A 20,406-nucleotide genomic window follows, 5' to 3' on the forward strand; every position below is an offset into this window, starting at 1 on the left:
CTCAGCAGCCTGCCATGCTCTGCCAACCTTGGGACTTACAATGGACTTAAGTTAATGGCCTGCCGTGTGGTTTGGTAACATTGGGACTATGCCTTTTTCCTTGTCAACCTTGGAGCTTCTCAACCTCAGCAGCCGTCTGAGTGAAGAAATGCCTCTAGCTCCAGTGGGCCAGGAACAGGAGGCAGAGCTGGACCCCAAGGTTGAGGGGCTTTCACCCAGCCCCTAGAGCCTGGCACTTTGAACTTAGACTTAAAGCCTCCAAATTGTGAGAGAATAAACTCCTGTTTGTTAAGGCCATCCCATTTGTGGTATATTCTTGTCAGAGTGGCCCTAGGTAACCAAAACAGTGCCTAAGGCATTTGACTGCTAACCCAGAAAGTTGGTGGTTCAAATCCACCAGCCACTCCTTGGAAGGAAAAGGGAGCATTCTACTTCCGTAGTGATACTGCCTCAGAAACCCAAGGAGGGGTTGCTATGAGTCAGGTCTGACTTGACGGCACATAACAACAACAATAACAAGAGCTGTTACATTGTGGGGAATTGCAGTTAATGTCATGAAACAAAATATTTATGAACTGCTGTATGGAAAATGAATTTGCTCTGTAAACTTTCATTCAAATCACAATAAACTTTTTTTAAATTCTAAAAGATAAAGATGCTATATAAATATGGAATGTCTGACACTAGTTACCAATTGAAATATTGCTATAAAAGATAGAAGGAGGGATAAAATAATGCTTATCAGTTGAACTTTTGTACTATTAACAGTAATTGAGCTGTTCTTGCCTGCTAGTTTGTCTGCAAGACAGTGTGCTAGCTTTCTGGAAACATGGAATGCAAGGCAGAAGTTTCAGATCGAATGAGGTAAGTAATCCTTTAAAAATTATATCTGTTAAATAGTCAAAAGACATTATGAAATTCTACTTAAGACGGTCCTCTTTAACTGGAAAATTGCTACTTGGTACAAGTAGTACTTGATTTGTAACCTTATTATTTCTTCTCTTCAGTCTGGTGTTTGATAGCATGTATTTTATAGCCAAGTCTTTCTCTCCATTATTCAAACAACTTCAGTGCATACTTTATGTACTTCCAGATAATCGCCCTTTTCTTCAGAAGAAAAGCTTCCCAATACTGCTCAAAGTTACCCACCAAGATTTTTGTTCACCTGTCCCAGACCCATCGCCTGGCACCAGAGTCCCGAGACACCTTTCCTACCTTGTATTTCAGAATGCAGCGTATAAGTAAAGAGCTCTGCATTTCTCTTGAAGACACTTTCCTCTGTATTTCTGTTACTTCAGCATTTTTATGAATCTTTGCCCCTTCTTTTCTTCCATTTTATTAACTTTCATCTGCATCTTATGAGTCCTTTCAATCTTCCTTACAGGAATAATTTAACTCCAAGCCATGTGACATATTCATTTTGGTTCACCATTTCAGCCGGAAAGTGCTGGGGTTATAACATGAATAAAACTTGCCCCCCCCCAGAGTGTCGTGTTGTTGTTGTTGTTATGTGCTGTTGAGTCGGACCCAACTCATAGCGACCCCTCCTTGGGTTTCCGAGTCAGTATCACTACGGAAGTAGATTGCCCAACCTTCCTTCCGAGGAGTGGCTGGTGGGTTTGAACCACCAGCCGTTAGCTATGCTTTTCCTAGACTAACAAATTTATGCACCTGTGTGCTGAGAAGATAAATTAACAGTCATGCAGGGATGTATTTCCATCTTAGAAAATATGTTTCTTTTCTGTAAAGTCATAAATAAAGTGCCCATTTATGATTTTGGTCTTCTAATTTAAGAAATTATATTTTAATTGAACAGGTAACACAAGAAATTTCAGATAGCACAAGAATTTTCAGGCTCCTTGGATCTGACAGGTATGAAAAGGGGTTTTATTAAATCCATGAAACTAAATGTGTTTTATTAAATCTAGCATGTAACTGGCTTCTTTTTCAAGGAAATTGAAATTTCTCAGTAACATGTTCAACATTGTATTTTACACACTTAAACAGTTTACAAGTCAGAATGTTAGAAAACCTTTTTGCACATCTGCCTGATCTTCCAAAATTTATCAATCTGTCAGTACTAGTTTTGCATTAAAAATACTACCTAAAGTCTGATTTACAGCGTAGGGAAAAGGAAATATATATAAAAAGCAAAGAATTTTTTTATTTAGTGCCAGATAGGATTTTAGTTCTAATGTGATTTACTTTCTGATTCTTGAACTGCACATTGTTTTTAGGATTTATAAGAATTAAGTCCCCAGCATTATTCCTAATACAGGTCCCTCCACCTCCTCAGCTGCCGCCACCACACTTTTAGAACACTAGATTTAGAGGTGTAAGGTGATAGGGTAGCAAACATTACTTCCCATAGTTGGAACTAGCCCTTTAAATCTGAGTGGTTAGCAAATTATTTCTATCCACAAATCAAGTAAGCACTAATTATAGAGGCATATAATGGAGAAGCAGTGGAAAATTTTCATGCTAATACTAGCTTTCAGGAATAACTTTGTTATATTTTTGTTTGTTTGTTTGTTTATACTTTTAGGGTCGTGGTTTTGGAAAGTAGGCCAACTGATAACCCCACAGCAAATAGCAATTTATACATCCTGGCGGGTCATGAAAACAGTTACTGAGAAATGTTATGCTTTGACAGTTAACAATAGAAAGAAAGAACACTACTGCTGCAACATTTATGGATGCTTGAAGCTGTACAAAAGCTGCAGTAACCTGACTTCAGTTACTTTGTAATTTATTGTGGCATGAGACAATGATGGGGAAATTTTTGTTTTAAGTGGTATGAATATATTTAGCATATTGAACCACACAAGTGCTTACTTCATTGTTATGTAATCTTTGTACATATAGGCAGTATTTTTCTGTGAAACTTGATATTGCTGAAGACATACACTAAGAATTTATGTAGATAATGTACTTTTATGAGATGTACAAGTAAGTGTCTTATCTGTACAGATGTAAATGTTGATGAAAAATGCAATTGGGGTTAATATTTTAAGAATTCTTTAGTATATTCTTGGGTGTGGTTATATTACAAAATGGGATGCTGGCAATGAAAACAGTACATTTAACACTATTGTATTTTTATTAAATGTAATTTAGTAATGTGAATATAAATCTTGTAACTTTTAAAATTGTAATGGAGGCTGTAATCATTTTATAATCTTGTTTTTAATTTTAATGCTAGTACACTGGTGTTTATATTTGCACAAAGTATTGATATGTGATGTATTAAGTCACAAAAGTAAGCTGTGACACTGTCAATATGCATTTGGCTCCACAACATCTTTTTTAAATGTATTTGGATTGTTTTCTATGTGAAACAAACCAATTTACCACCTGTTGTAGTAACTGGTCTTTTTATATTTAAGCAGAATCCAGTAAGAGTGCTTGTCCATGCTTAAATTCAATACCTTTGAAAAAATTTCAAATCACAGAATAGCGGTACGGTGGTGTAACACTGCAATTGTCTGAATTACAGTTATGCACAAAGAATAAATTAGCATTATTAAAGACTCCACACTAAACATTGCACATAATCACACTGAAGAACTGTAACATTCCATAGAGTGAAATGGTTCAAATTGCTAGTGGAATTTTCATTTCTGTTGGCCTTATTTTTTGATCATTTTCATATTTCTTTTGATTTAGAGTATTAACACATGGCCAAAAAAATTTAGTTACTACCTCATACAACCAATATAATGGTTACAACACATCACAGGAACTTAGTTCTGGTTAGTCATTTTTGATTACTATTTTCCAATGGAATATGTATATATCAAGTTTTAGCAAAATGCACACTTTTGGCTCTTTTTTGGTATATGGTCTTTATATTTTAATGTGAGTGTATACACTAAGAACAAACTAAATTGTGATTTATGGTCTTCATTTATTTTAATTGATAATGCTTTTAAATATATTCTTGATTGTACATAGTGTAAAATAAACATGTTTTTTAACATGCTGTTGCATAGTAGCTTGTCATATGGCTTAATCTGTATATTAACACCAAATTCTAAACTATATCAAGGGGAAATTTTTTGCATTGTTACTCATTGTAATCCTTAAATGCTCAATTCTGAGTCCCTCCAATGACTATATTTTTATTTGATCTGTGATCTCAGTTTCATGAACCAGTAATATTGCCACATTTCAGAAAAAGGCATCTTCTATAGCATCTTCACCTTCTTCATTAGGAAAATCAATTAAACATCCATAGTCTTTTAGTTAGAGCAGGGTTGGGTAAACTACAGTACTCAGCACAATCCAGCCTCCTGCTTGTTTTTGTAGATAACGTTTTATTGGAATATAGCACCACGTACTCGTTCTCATACTGCCCATGGCAGCTTTTGTGCTACAATGGCATAATTGAGTAGTTGCAAAAAAAAAAAAACTCATGGTCCATAAAACCTAAAATATTTACTATCTGACCCTTTACAGAAAAAGTGTGCCAGCTTCTGGGTTAGAGAAAGGAAGGGAGAAGAGTATTGGAGAAATGCAGTTCTGGAGGTAAGGAAGAGAAAGACCAAGTAGGAAGAACTGCATTGGGGGTCAAGAGGCCCCATTTCTAGTATTGTCTGTCACTGTGATCATGGATAATTTACTTGACTCTAGACCAGTTTCCTTATCTAAAACTGTGATTTTTAAGTTACATGGATGCTAATAAGGCAATTGTGTACATTTATTACTTTCCCCAAATACATTTTGACTAATCTTAGCATTAATGACTCAATAATAACTACTTTAAAACTCATCTCTACCAACCTGGCAATATGAATTTGCTGAGAAACATGGGCTCATGGAAAAGATTTTCAAGAAACCAAGATTCTTGTTGGCATTTATTGGCAAGGCGGTAAATCCTTTTTCTGTGCCACTGTTTTCTCCAGTTTCTAAGTCTTATAAATTATATAAATAGGTTGTATCTCAAAAATTTTTAACCACCAGATTGAACTCTCAAGCCCTTAGAAATATTTCTGTAAAATAAAGTATGCAGCTAGTTGTGTAAAATAACATGAGCCTTTTTAAAAATTCAGACCCCTGGAATTATACTCTTAAGCGTGAGGCCCAGGGGCCTATATTTTTACAAAACTATATAAGTGATTCTGATGTGCATGAGAACCACTGTGAATCTGGACTGAATTTAAGTCAGTGCTCCTGAGTGTGATCCAAGGATCACCTGCCTCAGAAGAATAATCTGTGCTGGCAATTAAAAATGCAAAGGAATTTTCAGTGAGCTCCACCATAAAGCTTTAGAATTATGAATATCTATGCACTCAAAAGGGAGACACCCACTTTCTTAAATGTTGGAAGCAAACTGTTTCATCTTCATTGAAGTTCAAGCTATCTGTCTTATTAGCTGGTTGCTTAGACATTGGTGTTGAGGAGAATGAGATCAGTTGTTTTTGCACCTGTTAGCTATACATATTCAGCTTGCAAGTATGCCACTGATTTCAGTAGAGACCAGGAAATAAAGGATAGATGGATTAGTATTAGTTTTCACCATTACTAGAAGAGAGTAGAAAGTGTGTGCTATACAAAATAATGAGTAAATATTCCTTGAAGGTATATAATAATAACAGCACATGCTCAATTAATGTATCTGTGTGCCAGGTGTTGTCCTACATCCTTTATTTAGATTATTCTACTCAATGCTCAGATCAACCCAGTGAGGTGGGTATTTCTAACTCTATTTTATGAATGAAGAAACTGAGGCACAGAAAATTTAAATAATTTGCCCAGGACTGTGGCTGATAAATAGTAGAGCCAGGATTTGAACCTAGGTAGTTGTTTAAAAGTGTATATTCTTAGCCACTATGCTAGACTATGTATTAAACAGAATATATGCAATATATCCATTGCCCTCTAAAATACATTCTAGTGATTGATTTTACCTCAGAAATTAGATATTTTAGAGAGAAGGACAAAAACAGACTAAAAATCAAAGGTTGGAAAAAAGATACATCAAGCAAATGGCAACCATAAAAGAGCAGGAGTGGCAATATTAATTTCTGATAAAATTGACTTTAAGACAAAAACTCCCATAAGAGACAAGGAAAAGGATCAATTAAACAAGAGGATATAACAATAATAAAGATCTATGTACCCAATGAAAAAGCTCCAGAATACATAAACCAGACTCTAACAGAACTGAAAAGATAAAGGACTCCACAGTCATAATAGGAGACTTTAATACACCACTTTCAATCACAGAACAACTGGAAAGAAACTCAATGAAGACACAGAAAAACTAAACAATACAATCTACCAACTTGACCTTATAGACATCTACAGAGCACTTCACCCAACAATGGCACAATATACATTCTTTTCCAGTGCACATGAAACATTCTCCATGATAGACCATATGTTAAGCCACAAAGCAAGCCTCAATAAATTTAAAAACATTGAAATACTGCAAAGCATTTTCTCAGATCACGATGCTGTAAAATTAGAAGTCAACAATAGGAAGATCAATAGAAAAAGAGCAAACACATGGAAACTAAGTAACACCCTCCTTGAAAATGACTGGGTAGTAGAAGAAATAAAAAATGAAAAAAAATTCCTTGAATCAAACGAGAATGAAAACACAACATACCAAAATCTTTGGGACACAGCAAAAGCAGTGACCAGAGGCCAATTATTTTATAGTAATCAATGCACACATCAAAAAAGAAAGAACCAAAATCAACACCTTAACCCAACATCTCCAATAGTTAGAAAAAGAGCAGCAAAAAAAGCCTCCAGTCACCAGAAGAAATAATAAAGATTTGAACAGAAATAAGTGAAATAGAAAATAGACAATAGAAAAAAATATCAAGACTAGAAGTTCTTTGAAAAGATTAGTAAAATTGACAAACCACTAGCAAATTTAACAAAGGAAAAGAGGGAGAGAATACAAATGACACGAATAAGAAACGAATTGGGTGACACCACAACAGAACCAACGGAAATTAAAAGGGTAATATCAGGATACAATGAAGAACTATACTCCAACAAATTTGAAAATCTAGAAGAATTTCTAGACTCTTTAGGTACTGCTTACCTAAACTAACAGAGGCTGAGGTGAAAAATTTAAATAGATCATAACAAAAGAAGAAATTGAACAGGCCATAAAAAAATTACCAACCAAAAAAAAAGCCCTGGCCCAGATGGTTTCACTGACAAATTCTACCAAATGTTCAGAGAAGAACTGACACCAATTCTATTCAAACTATTCCAGAACATAGAAAAAGATGGAATCCTCCCAAATTCATTCTGTGAAGCAAGCATTACCTTGATACCAAAACCAGGCAAAGATAATCACTCAAAAGGGAAACTACAGATGAATGTCCCTCATGAATATAGATGCAAAAATCTTTAGCAAAATCCTAGCCGATAGACTCCAACAATATATCAAAAAAAAAATACATTATGACCAAGTAGGGTTTATACCAGGTATGCAAGGGTGGTTCAATATTAGAAAAACAGTGTCATCCATTACATAAATAAGACAAAGGAAAAGAATCACATGATCATATCAATCAATGCAGAAAAGCCATTTGATAAAATCCAACACCCATTCCTGATAAAAACTCAGTAAAATAAGAATAGAAAGGAAGTTCCTCAACATAATAAAGGGCATATATGCAAAACCAACAGCCAACATTGAAATCATCCCTTTGGAAACAGGAACCAGACAAGGCTGCCTTCTATCACTATTTCTATTCAACATCATATTGGAAGTCCTAGCCAGGGCAATAAGGCAAGAAAGGGAAATCAAAGGCATCCACATTGGTATGGAAGAAGTAAAACTATCCCTATTTGCTGATGATATGATCCTATATGTAGAAAACCCAAGAGACTCAGCAAAAAAACTACTGGAACTAATTGAGAGATTTAGCAGAGGGGTGGGATACAAGATCAACATAAAAAAATCAGTTGGGTTTCTCTATGTCAGCAAAGAAATTCCTGAAAAGGAAATTAATACCATTTACAATAGCTACCAAAAAAAAAATGAAATACTTGGGAATAAATCTCACTAGGGACACCAAAGACCTGTACAAAGAAAATTACAAATCACTACTACAAGAAACCATAAGAGATCTACATAAATGGAAGAACATACCATGCTCGTGGATAGGAAGATTGAACATTGTGAAAATGTCAATACTACCCAAAGCAATCTATACATTCAATGCAATGCCAATCTAGATCCCATCAGCAATCTTTAACAATATGGAAAAACAAATCATTTGTTTTTATATGCAAAGGAAAGAGACCTCAAATAAGCAAAGCACTGTTGAAGAAGACAAAGTAGGAGGTCATACACTCACGGATCTCAAAACCTACTATACAGCCACAGTAGTCAAAACAGCCTGGTACTGGTACAATGACAGACACAGACCAAAGGAATAGAATTGAGAACCCAGGAATAGATCCATCAACCTATGGTCAGCTGATTTTTGATAGAGGGCTGAAATCCATTAAATGGGGAAGAGATGGTGCTGGCAAAACTGGATATCCATTTGCAGAAAAATGAAACAAGATCTGTACCTCACATCATACACAAAAAACTAACTCCAGATGGATCAAAAACTTAAATGTGAAACCTAAAACTATAAAGTTCCTCAAGGAAAAAAATAGGGGCAAAGTTAGGGGCCCTCATTTATGGCATACATAGACTATCAAGCATAGCTCAAGATGCACGAACACGTGAAGATAAACTAGATTAATGGGATCTTCTAAAAATTAAATTTTTATATGTTTCCAAAGACTTCTCCAAAAGAATCAAAAGAGAACTTACAGATTGGGGAAAAATATTCAGCAATGATGTATCTGACAAGGGACTTATCTCTAAAATTAATGGAAAACTCCAGCACCTCAACAACAAAAAGATTAACAATCCAATTAAAAAATGGGCAGAAGACATGAATAGACACTTCACCAAAGAGGATATTCAGGAGGCCAGCAAATAAATGAAGAAATGCTTACAGTCATGAGCCATCAGAAAAATGTAAATCAAAACAACAATGAGACACCATCTCACCCCAGCATTAATGGCAAAGCTCAACAAGACAGAAAATAACAAATACTGGCAAGGAAGTGGAGAGATTGGGATTCTCATATACTGCGGGTGGAACTGTCAAATGATACAAGCACTGTGGAAAACAATATGGCAATTCCTTAAAAAGCTGGAATTAGAAATGCCATTTGACCCAGCAATTCCATTACTAGGTATATATCCTAAAGAAGTGAGAGCCAGGACAAGAACAGATATATGCACATCTGTGTTCACTGCAGCACTGTTTACAACAGCAAAAAGATGGAAACAATCTAAGAAGAATGGATAACCAAACTGTGGTACAAACACACAATGGAATAGTATGCAACACTAAAGAATAATGTAGAATCTGAAAAACACCATATAATATGGATGAACTTGGAGGACATTATGCTGAGTGAATTAAGTCAATCACAGAAGAACAAAAATAGTATTAGTTCACTATTGTACAAAGTCAAGAAAGGTTTATATATGGAAGAAAACTTTCTTTGTCGGTTACCAGGGGTGGGAGGAGAGGAGAAGGGAACACTGCAAAAAAAAAAAAAAAATGCATTGGCCCATGTCACTTTAGTTTTGTGTATTTTACTGTATATAAATTATATTTCAATAAAACATTTTTTTAGATTTTTTTTCCCCTCTAGAAGTTGGCTTTCAAATTCTGATTTTCACTATCTTCTTGCAACAAGGAAAATTAAATCCCTGCTGCATTTTTATTTTAACAAAAAGCATTTTCTTTGTTCAGTGTTTTGTATAAAGATAAAAGGACTTAATTTCACAATTTAAGCTAATTAAGTCTAATCAGAACTCATTACAAATACTTTCCTGGTTTTACTTTTGTGCCATCCTCATTATTTTACCAACATATACTGATCATTTATAGAGTATCCAAGCAACTTTATTGGTGATGGAGGGTTTATCAAAGCACAGTAGGCCATAAACAACAGCCAACTTGTCTGTCAAGATTTATAGACCCTTCAGACAATAAACAAAAGGCTGAAAGCACAGAACAGTGCTCTAACTGGTACATGGATGGCAGACAACGAAGGGTGGATGTGCATATAAAAAGTGAATAACTGTATACTAGGAAGTGAGTTAAAGATCTACCTAATACCATTTATAACCCACGTAATAAGCCCAAAACTAAAGGCTGCCAGGCCATCATATGATAGATCTAAGACCCCTGAGCCAAGAGACCGTAGCTGAGAGAAAAGAGAAAGTTATCTAATTGTAATTATGGTTCTTCAGTTTTACTTTAACCCAATCATAACATGTAAGTAATTTACTCATAGGTATATTCTCCAATGATTGTAAAGGCCACATTCAAAGACCCTTTCTTCCAATGAATCAGCACTTATCAAAATGCTCAGAAGCTTGGAGATGCACAGAGACCTGTAGAATATTACAGTACGCAGTTAGATCCAGTAGCAAGAACTTAACCCCCATGTCTCTGAGCAGTTGCAGCCACTGTCAAATTGGTAGAAACAGCAGTATTTGGAATAACGTGTATTTGTTCCACATGCACAAGGTCAGTTGATTAATACAAATACTGATGCTCATTATGGACACGGAGTACTCCATGACTTTGGAATGTTACAAAAACAGGATTTTTAACTTCTGCTGGACAAGTCGCTGGAAGCTCTTTTATTGCCTTCTGAAATAGCAGTAATACAAGCTCATGAACCCAAACAAGGCCCTAAACAGGAAGTAAAAGGAAATAGATTAGCCGACTAGGTTGCTAAATCTGCAGCTTAGATCCCCATTCAGGAATATATAGTGTCAACAACTAAACAAAAGCTCACTTCATTTTAAGGGAATTAACAGGTTCCCCAAATTTTCAATGATTAGATGTTTTTCCCCTCCTCTTGTTACCTCCTAATTCATAAGTTACTCATGTTTTCAAATAATAAAACAACATCAGCAGTTAGTTACAGAAGAACCAAACCCCCTGCCATCAAGTCTATTCCAACTCATACTGACCCTGTAGGACAGAGTAGAACTGCCCCCATAGGGTTTCCAATGCTGTAAATCTACAAAAGCAAATTCTGCCCCATCTTTCTCCCACTGAGTGGCTAGTAGTTTTGAACCACCAACCTTTTGCTTAGCAGCCCAATGCTGTTACCTAGCTGCCCCCACCCAGCTTTGGATGCATTAGATTTCTTACTGGCACATAAGGAGTATGTGCAGTAACCAATACATCCTGTTGTTCCTGGGTAAATGTTTCTGGAATTGTAGAACAAGATATCCATAAAATTAGGAAGCAGGTTGTTTGGCTACACTCTATTCCTCCTTTACCAACTGCAGATTTATTTGGACAGCTATGTCATGGAATAGGATGTTGAACTCACTCACTCATGCAAAGCATTTTAATGATAATGCATATTGCCTTAATCTACATTTTGTTCAAATGTGTGGTTGCTGGAATAAATAAATGACAGCACCTCAATGCACATCCAACTCCTAAACCAATACTATATATTGATTCTGCCTACTTTTGCAATACAATTGATGGAGTCACTTAATAACCCTGGCAAAGAACCAGATGGTATCTGGTGAAAATCAGATCATGCATTTAACATGCCTGCCATGACCTCCATCTAGGAGTCAAGCAAAGTCTAGGCATCATCTTGTGATCATCAATGTACTTACAGTACTTAGTGATCAAAAGGAGGGATTGATGAAGGGTTAAAGCACAGCAGGCCATGAGCAATGGCCAACTTGTCAAGATACATAGATCCTTCAAAATACAGAAGGCTCAAAGCACAGAACAGAGTGCTCTAACTGGTCCAACAGATGGCAGACAATGGAGGGTAGATGTGTGTATCAAAACTGGGTAACAGTATACCAGGAAGTGAGTTAAAGATCTACCTAATATCATTTATAACCCATGTATTAAGCCTACCAGATGACAGACACAAAACACCTGAACCAAGAGACCATTTAAAAAACAAAAGTTACCCAGTTGTAATTTTAGTTGTTTTTACTTTAACCAATCATAGCATGTAAGTAATTTACTCATAGGTACATGCTCCAATGATTATAAAGGGCACTGCCTTAGTTTTCTAATGCCGCTATAACAAATACTACAAGTGGATGGCTGTAACAAACAAATTTTCCCTTATAGTTTAAGAGGCTAGAAGTCCAAATTAAGAGTGCCAGCTCTAGGGAGGAGGCTAGGCTAGAAATCAAAGTTTAGAGTGCCAGCTCTAGGGGCTGGGTGGAGGTCCTACGAACTTGGGCTTCAGCTCTGCCTTCCAGCCCCACCGGAACAAGCTGGAGGCTTCTCACTCACGAAGCTGCAGGGGCTAACAAACTCAAGATTGGCAGGCAGTATAGCAGGCTGCTAGCTGCTGAGGCTGATGAATCCAGGATCAGCAGATTGTTGGCTCACAGCCTGCGAAGGCAACAATCCCAAGATCAGCAGGCAACATGGCAGGCCACTTGTTCAAGTCCAAGAACTGCAGATAATGATGGGCCACATGCAGGACCCAAAAATGAGGAAAAAGCTAGAGACCTTTCCCAAAGCTTTTTGTATATACTGGAAGCAGGCCACACCCCAAAGGCAACTCCCCTTCAACTAATTAACTGCTCAAAGGAGATTCCACCATGGAAATGATTACACCACATCCAGTCTCATCATGGGGAATCACTACATCCAGCTGCCAAGCCACTCAAAATCACAGCCCAGCCAAACTGACACACAACCACAGGCATGTTGAAAATCCCTTACTTCCAATGAATCAGCACTTGTCAAAATAGTATTTAAAAAAAAAAACCAAACCCACTGCCATCGAGTCAATTTTGATTCATAGTGACCCCTACTGGGTTTCCAAGGTGGTGAATCTCTACAGAAGTAGATTGCCCAGTCTTGCTTCTATGGAGTGGCTGGTGGGTTTGAACCTCTAACCTTCTGGTTAGCAGTCAGATACCTTAGGCACAGTACTGTTTGTTGTTGTTGTTATGTGCCATGGAATCGGACCCAACTCATAGCGACCCCTCCTTGGGTTTCCAAGGCAGTATCACTACGGAAGTAGATTGCCCCATCTTCCTTCCAAGGAGTGGCTGGTGGGTTTGAACCACCAGCCCTCTGGTTAGCAGTCCAGTGCCTTAGGCACTACACTACCAGAGCTCCCACGGTACTACTAGAGCACCTTAAAATTGTATTAAAAGTGCCTATTAATTGTACTTCTTTGGATTTTGGCCAGTTTATAGCCATAGTGCTTACAGCCAATTACCATTATTCACTTTCATTTTCTAGTAAGTCACAGTGAAGAAAACTTCTTTTGCTGCAGCAGGCTTTGGTGAAAATTTATTTCACTACAACATTGGCACTGGAGAAAATATTGAGAAGCTATAAGTCCCAGTATTCAAAGAACATACTTGGATTAATAAAGATAAATAGTAATTGTGTTTGTGAGTTGCCATTGAGTTGACTTTGACTTATAGTAACCTTAAGTATAATAGAAGGAAACATTGCCTTATCCTGCCCCATTTTCATGATTGTTGGTATGCAGGTAGTCCCTGGATTACAAAAAAGATCTGTCCCTAAGTGTGTCTTCAAGTTGCATTTGTAGGTAATTCAGAACAGGTGCATATGGTTCTTATTTAGCCTTCACTCACTGCCATCAAGTTGATTCCAACTCATAGGGACTCCCATTGAGTTTCCAAGGCTGTAAATCTTTATAGGAGCAGACTGCCTCATCATTCTTCTGTGGAGTGGTTGGTGAGTTCGAACCACCAACCTTTTGGTTGGCCAACTGACTTACCCTCTACTCCACCAAACCGAAAAAAAAAAAAAAAACAAACTCACTGCTCTTGAGTCAGATCAACTCATAGCAACCCCTCCTTGGGTTTCTGAGACAGTATCACTAGGGAAGTAAATTGCCCAGCCTTCCTTCTTAGGAGCAGCTGATGGGTTTGAACCACCAGCCTTCTGGTTAGCAGTCAAATGCCTTAGGCACTGTGCTACCAGAACTCCTTATTTAGCCTTACTTTATTTAGTGCAAAAGGTTGGAAGTAGGTTGGTTCAGTCGTTTCAGGATGATTCAGAATACAACAGATTTGCCACCCAGTGGGAAAATCGAACAATAATGTGATGACTGCTGTATGCAGGTAAATGTATTAAGCTTGGGAAAGATAGAACCCAATGCTTGCTGAATTATAAAAATGGGAGTATTATACCACAGCTAATAGATGCTTGTTACAAAAAGCCAACAGAATTTTGGTTAAAAGCTATTTAGACAATAAAACCAAAGCAAAACCCACTGCCATTGAGTCAATTCTGAGTCATAGCAGCCCCATTGGGTTCTAAAGCTGTAAATCTGTAAGGATGCAGATCACCTCACTTCCGCAAGCAGAACAGCTGGTGGTTTGAACCTCGCTCTTCTGGTCAGCAGCCAAATTTAGACAATAAGGCAGATCCAAAAGATAATGGCTGATGATAGAAGACTTTATAAACTAAAAGCCTCTGCCCAGGCAGGTAAACAGATTAATCAATATTCAGCATTTCCATGTTTTCAATTTTGGGCCCTGATGCCTTGTAAAGTAACAGGGCTTGGTATAATTACAGTGTTCAGGAAAAAGGTAGTTAAAATGTTTCCTGGGCGCATTCTTCATGACATTTAAAAGGCTCTCAGAGGAGGGACTGCTGCTGCTTTCACACCCGGATATTGGAGGCTTGGCCCAAAGGTTACCCACCAAGGCGTTGAGCCGGAACATCAGGCCTCCCCTGTGGCGGTGCCCGGGGACCTGCTCCGGAAGGCGGCGCGACCTGAGCGTCCTGGTTGCCTGGAAACGCCCGCGGCTCCTCTCCTGGCTGGCGGCGCGTGTAGCTGTCTGCGCAGAGCGAGCGGTGCAGAGGTTGGGGCTGCGCGAGGCTGCTTCACCGTCAAACCTCGGCCGCGCAGTGAGTGCGATTCCCGCGGTGTGGGTGGCTGGAGAGAAAAATGAGATGAGGATTCAGGCTCCCAGAAAGGAAAAGTTTCTTGAAAAGAGGGAGCTGCCCTTCCCTTCGGGGCTTCTAGAAGGAAATGTAAGGGGTCGAGGCGAAAGGGCGTGTGGCTCCCGCCGGCTCACGATGAACCCTGGGCGGCCCTGGAGGGCCGGAGGAGAGGAGCGGAGGTGGGGCGGGACGCGTCCGTGGCAGTGGCGGGAGGGGGCGGCAGGCTCCTGCGGGTGCCGGAGCATCTGCGCGTCAGGACGGGCACAAGTGGCTCAGAAGCTGGACTGTCTCGTCACGTAAAGGGTAGAGATAGTTTTAAAAGAAACAAAAAACATTTGCCCTCAAGTCGCCTCCGACTCATAGCGACCCCAGTTGGGTTTCCAAGGCGGTAAATCATTAGGGAAGTAGATTGCCTCATCTTTCTTCGGCGAAGCAGCTGGTGGGTTTGAACTGCCAACCATCTGGTTTGTAGTCAAATGCCTTAGGCGCTGCGCTACCAGAACTCGTTCTAGGAATGTATTTTAAAAACAAACCAAACTCACTGCCTTGGAGTCGGATCCGACTCAGCGACCCCTCCTTGTGTTTCTGGAATATATTGTTGTTACGTGCCATCGAGTAGGACCCGACTCATAGCGACCCCTCCTTGGGTTTCCGAGACAGTATCACTACGGAAGTAGATTGCCCCATCTTCCTTCCGAGGAGTGGCTGGTGGGTTTGAACCGCCAGCCTTCTGGTTAGAGGCCTGGAAATCGCTTGGATTTGTGTCATATTTTCAGATCTGTTGTACGTATACATGAAATTTGTTATACTTAAGCAAAACTAGTTTCTTTGGTTATGGAAATTATATGGTCACTGTTTTTTGGGGGGTGCTTTTAATTAATCCGACTGTAATGTCATCGAGACAGGTTTATTTTTTTAAAAAATGTATATTTTTGAAATACAGTGATTCAGTATTGTGCTTATAGGACAGATGCAGTAGTGCTTTGTAGTTCATTTTCCTGCTCAATTTTTAAAAATACAAATAATGTTTAGTTTCATTCGAAACAGTGGTAACATCAGCAAGCTGTTATTTGTATCCTGTAAAATCCCTAACCAATCTGGTCTGGTCTTGCAAATCTGTCCCACCTCAATCCCAAATTCTACTGTTTACACTAATTTTCTAAGAAACTTTTAGGTTCCAAAACCAAACCAAACTTACTGCCGTGGAGTCGGATTCGACTCATAGCGACCCCTCCTTGAGTTTCTGAGGCAGTTATCACTACAGAAATAGATTGTCCAACCTTCCTTCCCAGGAGGGGCTGGTGGGTTTGAACCACCAGCGTTCTGGTTAGCAGTCAAATACCTTAGGCACTATGTTTTAATTTTTTTTCTTTCTTTTTTTCCTACTCCCCATTTTCTCTCCCTTTTTTAATTTTGTTTTACTTGAAGTGTATTCCTTAGGTTTGCTTGAGCGCTAAGGAACTGATTTGTGATACAATCATGGAAAATGATCAGCCTCCAAGTGTTTTCTGTGTGTACATCTTTTTTCTTTTAGTTGAAAGTTTACAAAATGACTTAGGTTCTATTAACAACTTTTATATGACTTGTTCCATGACATTGGTTACAGTGATCATATTGTGTGAGCATTCTCATTATTTCCATCCTGTTTGTTATGTTTCTGATCTAACTTCCCTTCCCCTCCTTGTTCTCTTTGTTTGGGTAATTTTTGACCAAACCAAAAAAAAAAAAAAAAAGAAACCACTGCCATGGAGTCAATGGAGTCACTTCTGACTCATAGAGACCCTATAGGAGAAAGTAGAACTGCCCCATTAGATTTCCAAAGCTGTAAATCTTTATGGAGACACCCTCATCGTTCTCCCATGGAGTGGTTGGTGGGTTACAACTGCAGACATTTCGGTTAGCAGCCAAATGCTTTAACCCCTGCACCACCAAAAGCAAACCAAACTCACTGCCATAGAATCAATTCCAACTCACAGTGACCCCCATTGGGTTTCTGAGACAGTGAAACTTTACGAAGGTAGATTGCCCCATCTTCTTTCCATGGATGGACTGGTGGGTTTGAACCACCAACCTTCAGGTTAGCAGTCAAATGCCTTAGGCACTATGCCACCAGGGCTCCTTAAATGTTGACCAGTTAACTGTTGATGGGACACATTAATCTCAGGTGATATTGTTGATTTTATAATCCAATCTGTTGTTTGGCTGAAAGTTCATCTCCGGTAGTGGTTTCATGTTTAGGCTAAAAGTGTGTCATAGAGCAGTAGTCTCGGGGGTTTCTCCAACTTCTGTCAGTCCAGTGAGTCTTTTTTAATGAATTTGAGTTTCTTCTACATTTTTCTCCCATTCTAACCAGGACCTTCTATTGTGTCCTTGATAAGAATGGTCTGTAGTTGTAGTCTAACACTATGTAGTTCTTCTGGTCTCAGGTTGTTGTTGTTAGGTTTCATCAAGTCGACTTTGACTCATAGTGACCCTATGTATAACAGAATGAAACACTATCCGGTCGTGTGCCATCCTCACAATCCTTGCTGTACTTGTGCCCATCATTGCAGCAACTGTATCAGTCCATCTTGTTGAGCGTCTTCCTCTTTTTCATTGACCCCCTACTTCATTAAGCATATCCTTCTCCAGAGAATGGTCTTTTCTGACATAACCAAAACAGGTGAGACAAAGTCTGGCCATTCTTACTCCCAAGGAACATTCTGGCTACACTTCTTCTAGGACAGGTTTGTATGTTCTTCTGGCAGTACGTGGGACTTTCACTATTCTTCACCAACAACACAACTCAAAAGCATCAGCTCTTCTTTATCTTCCTTATTCATTGTCCAGCTTTTGATGTTTCCAGCATTATTCAATATTTTGCTCATAGAATCATTCAATATTGCAATTAAAGCCTTGAATTTTTTCTTCAGTTCTTTCAGCCTGAGAAATGCTGCATGTGTTCTTCCATTTTGTTTTTCTAACTCCAAGTATTTGCACATATTATTATAGTACTTGGTCTTCTTGAACCACCCTTTGAAATTTTTTCCTCGGCTCTTTTACCTTGTCATTTCTATTTACTTCAGCTACTTGCTGCTCAAGAGCAAGTTTCAGAGTCATTTCTGACATCTGTTTTGGTCTTTTCTTCCTTTCCTGTCTTTTCAGTAATCATTTGCTTTCTTTCCATATGATGTTCTTGATGTCATCCCACAACTTATCTTGTTTTCAGTCATTGCTGTTTAATGCATCAAATCTGTCCTTCAGATGATCTCTGAATTCAGGTGGGATGTAACCAAGGTCATATTTTGGCTCTCATGGACTTGTTTTAATTGTCTTCAGCTTCAGCTTGAACTTGCATATGAGCAATTGATGGTCTGTTCCACAGGCATCTCCTAGCCTTGTTCTGACTGATGATATTGAGCTTCTCCATCACCTCTTTCCACAGATGTAGTCAGTCTGATTCCTTGTATTCCATCTAGCAAGGTCTAAGTGTACAGCCACTTGTTGAAAAAAGATATTTGCAATGAATAAGTCATGTTGTTGTTGTTAGGTGCTGTCAAGCCATCTCAAAATAAGTCATTGGTCTGGCAAAATTCTATTATGCGATCTCTGGTGTCATTTCTGTCACCAATGCCATTATTTTCCAACTACTGATGAGTCTTCTTTGTGCCCAACATTCACATTCCAATTACCAGTAATCATCAATACATCTTGATTGCATGTTTTGTCAGTTTCAGATTGCAGAATTGTAAAAATCTTTCTTCATCTTTGGCTTTAGCAGTTGGTGCATATATTTGAGTAATAGTAGTATTAACTGATTTTCCTTGCAGGCATATGGATATTTTCCTATCACTGACAGCATTGTACTTCAGGATAGATCTTGAAACATTCTTTGTGATGATGAATGCAATGCCATTCCCCCTCACTTTGTCATTCCTGGTGTGGTAGGATCATTTGATTGTCTGATTCATAATGGCCAATACCAGTTCATTTCAGCTCACTAATTCCTAGGATACTGATCATTATGTGTTCCTTTTTTTTTTTTTTTTTTTTTTTAATATTTATTGTGATTTAGGGGAAAGTTTACAGAGCAAATTTATTTTCCATACAGAAGCTCACACACACTTTGTCTCATGACATTGACTGCAATTCCCCACAGTGTAACAGCTCTCTTCTCATGTCCTCCCCATAGTTACCTCTTCCCTGTGTCCTTCCCTCCCATGCACTCCCCACCCCCAGCTGTCTCCCTGTGCATACACTGCTCTTCTTTTCTCCCATGATTGATCATTCTCCCATGATTGACACTTCCATTTAATGCCCTACAGTTAGTACATGAAGCCATTGTGTGTGTGTATGTGTGTGTGTGTGTTTGTGTGTGTGAATGTCATCATGTGAAAATCTAATAAGTGTAGCAAGAACTCTGTTAACTGTTTATGTTGTAGTTAAGGCTTCTGGTCACTAGTAGGCTAACATTACATAACCACAGTACCAACTACCAAAATCAGGAAATTTAATATCTAATCTACAGTCACTAATTAGATTTTTGGGAGCTCTGGTGATGTAGTGCCTAAGGCATTTGACTGCTAACCAGAAGGCTGGCGGTTCAAACCCAGTAGCCCCTCTTTGGAAGGAAGGTTGGGCAATCTACTTCTGTAGTGATACTGCCTCAAAAACCCAAGGAGGGGTTACTATGAGTCGGATCCAACTCAACAGCAGTGAGTAATTAGATTTTGTCAGTTATCTCACTATTATTCTTTGGAGTTACTTTTTCTTCTTTCCATGATCTCACTGCATTTAATTTTCACATCTCTTTAGTGTCCTTCAATCTGGAAATTTCTGGCCTCTGTCTTTTATGACCTTGACGCATTTTTATGAGTTGTTCTTAGCTTCTGTCAACTTGGCCCCAACTCATGGGAACCACATGTACTATAGGATTGGACCATTGTGATCCACAGGCATTTTCATTAGCTGATTTTCAGAAGTACATCATCTAGTCCATCTTAGTTTGGAAGCTCCAATGAAATCTGTTCAGCATCATAGCAACATGCAAACCACCACTGAAAAATGGACGGTAGCTGCACATGGAGTACATTAGCTGGGAATAGAATCACCAGGGAGGCCAATTATTGTGTAGGAAACCAAACACTCATTGCATCGAGTTAATTCCTTGACCCTATAGAATAGAGTAGGCCTACTCCATAGGGTTTCAAAAGCTGTAATCTTTATGGAAGGAGACTGCCACATCTTTCTCCTGCAGAATGGCTGGGGGGTTCAACCAAGCATTTAACAACAGCTTAACAACAAAGCACTTAACTACTGCACCACCAGGGCTCCTTTATTTTGTAAAAAAAAAAAAAAAAAAAACCCTCACTGCCATCCATTTGATTTGACTCACAGCGACCCCTCGTTGGGTTTCTTGGGTTTCTGAGGC

General features: G+C 38.5%; 1 protein-coding gene across 1 annotated transcript in view; it reads left to right on the top strand.

Annotated features, from left to right (window-relative positions):
- Positions 1-2,633, top strand: part of MAP4K3 (mitogen-activated protein kinase kinase kinase kinase 3) — a 353,947-nt gene extending 351,314 nt beyond the window's left edge. The window contains exons 32-34 of the mRNA XM_007945046.2: positions 794-864; positions 1,817-1,872; positions 2,546-2,633. Of these exons, the coding sequence (XP_007943237.1) occupies positions 794-864; positions 1,817-1,872; positions 2,546-2,633 (215 nt within the window). The remainder of the gene's footprint in view (positions 1-793; positions 865-1,816; positions 1,873-2,545) is intronic.
- Positions 2,634-20,406: the final 17,773 nt, after the last annotated feature.

The sequence above is a fragment of the Orycteropus afer genome, unplaced genomic scaffold (genome assembly GCF_000298275.1).
Source record: "Orycteropus afer afer isolate SDZICR_OR568_19922 unplaced genomic scaffold, OryAfe1.0 scaffold00131, whole genome shotgun sequence".
Classification (NCBI taxonomy): domain Eukaryota; kingdom Metazoa; phylum Chordata; class Mammalia; order Tubulidentata; family Orycteropodidae; genus Orycteropus; species Orycteropus afer.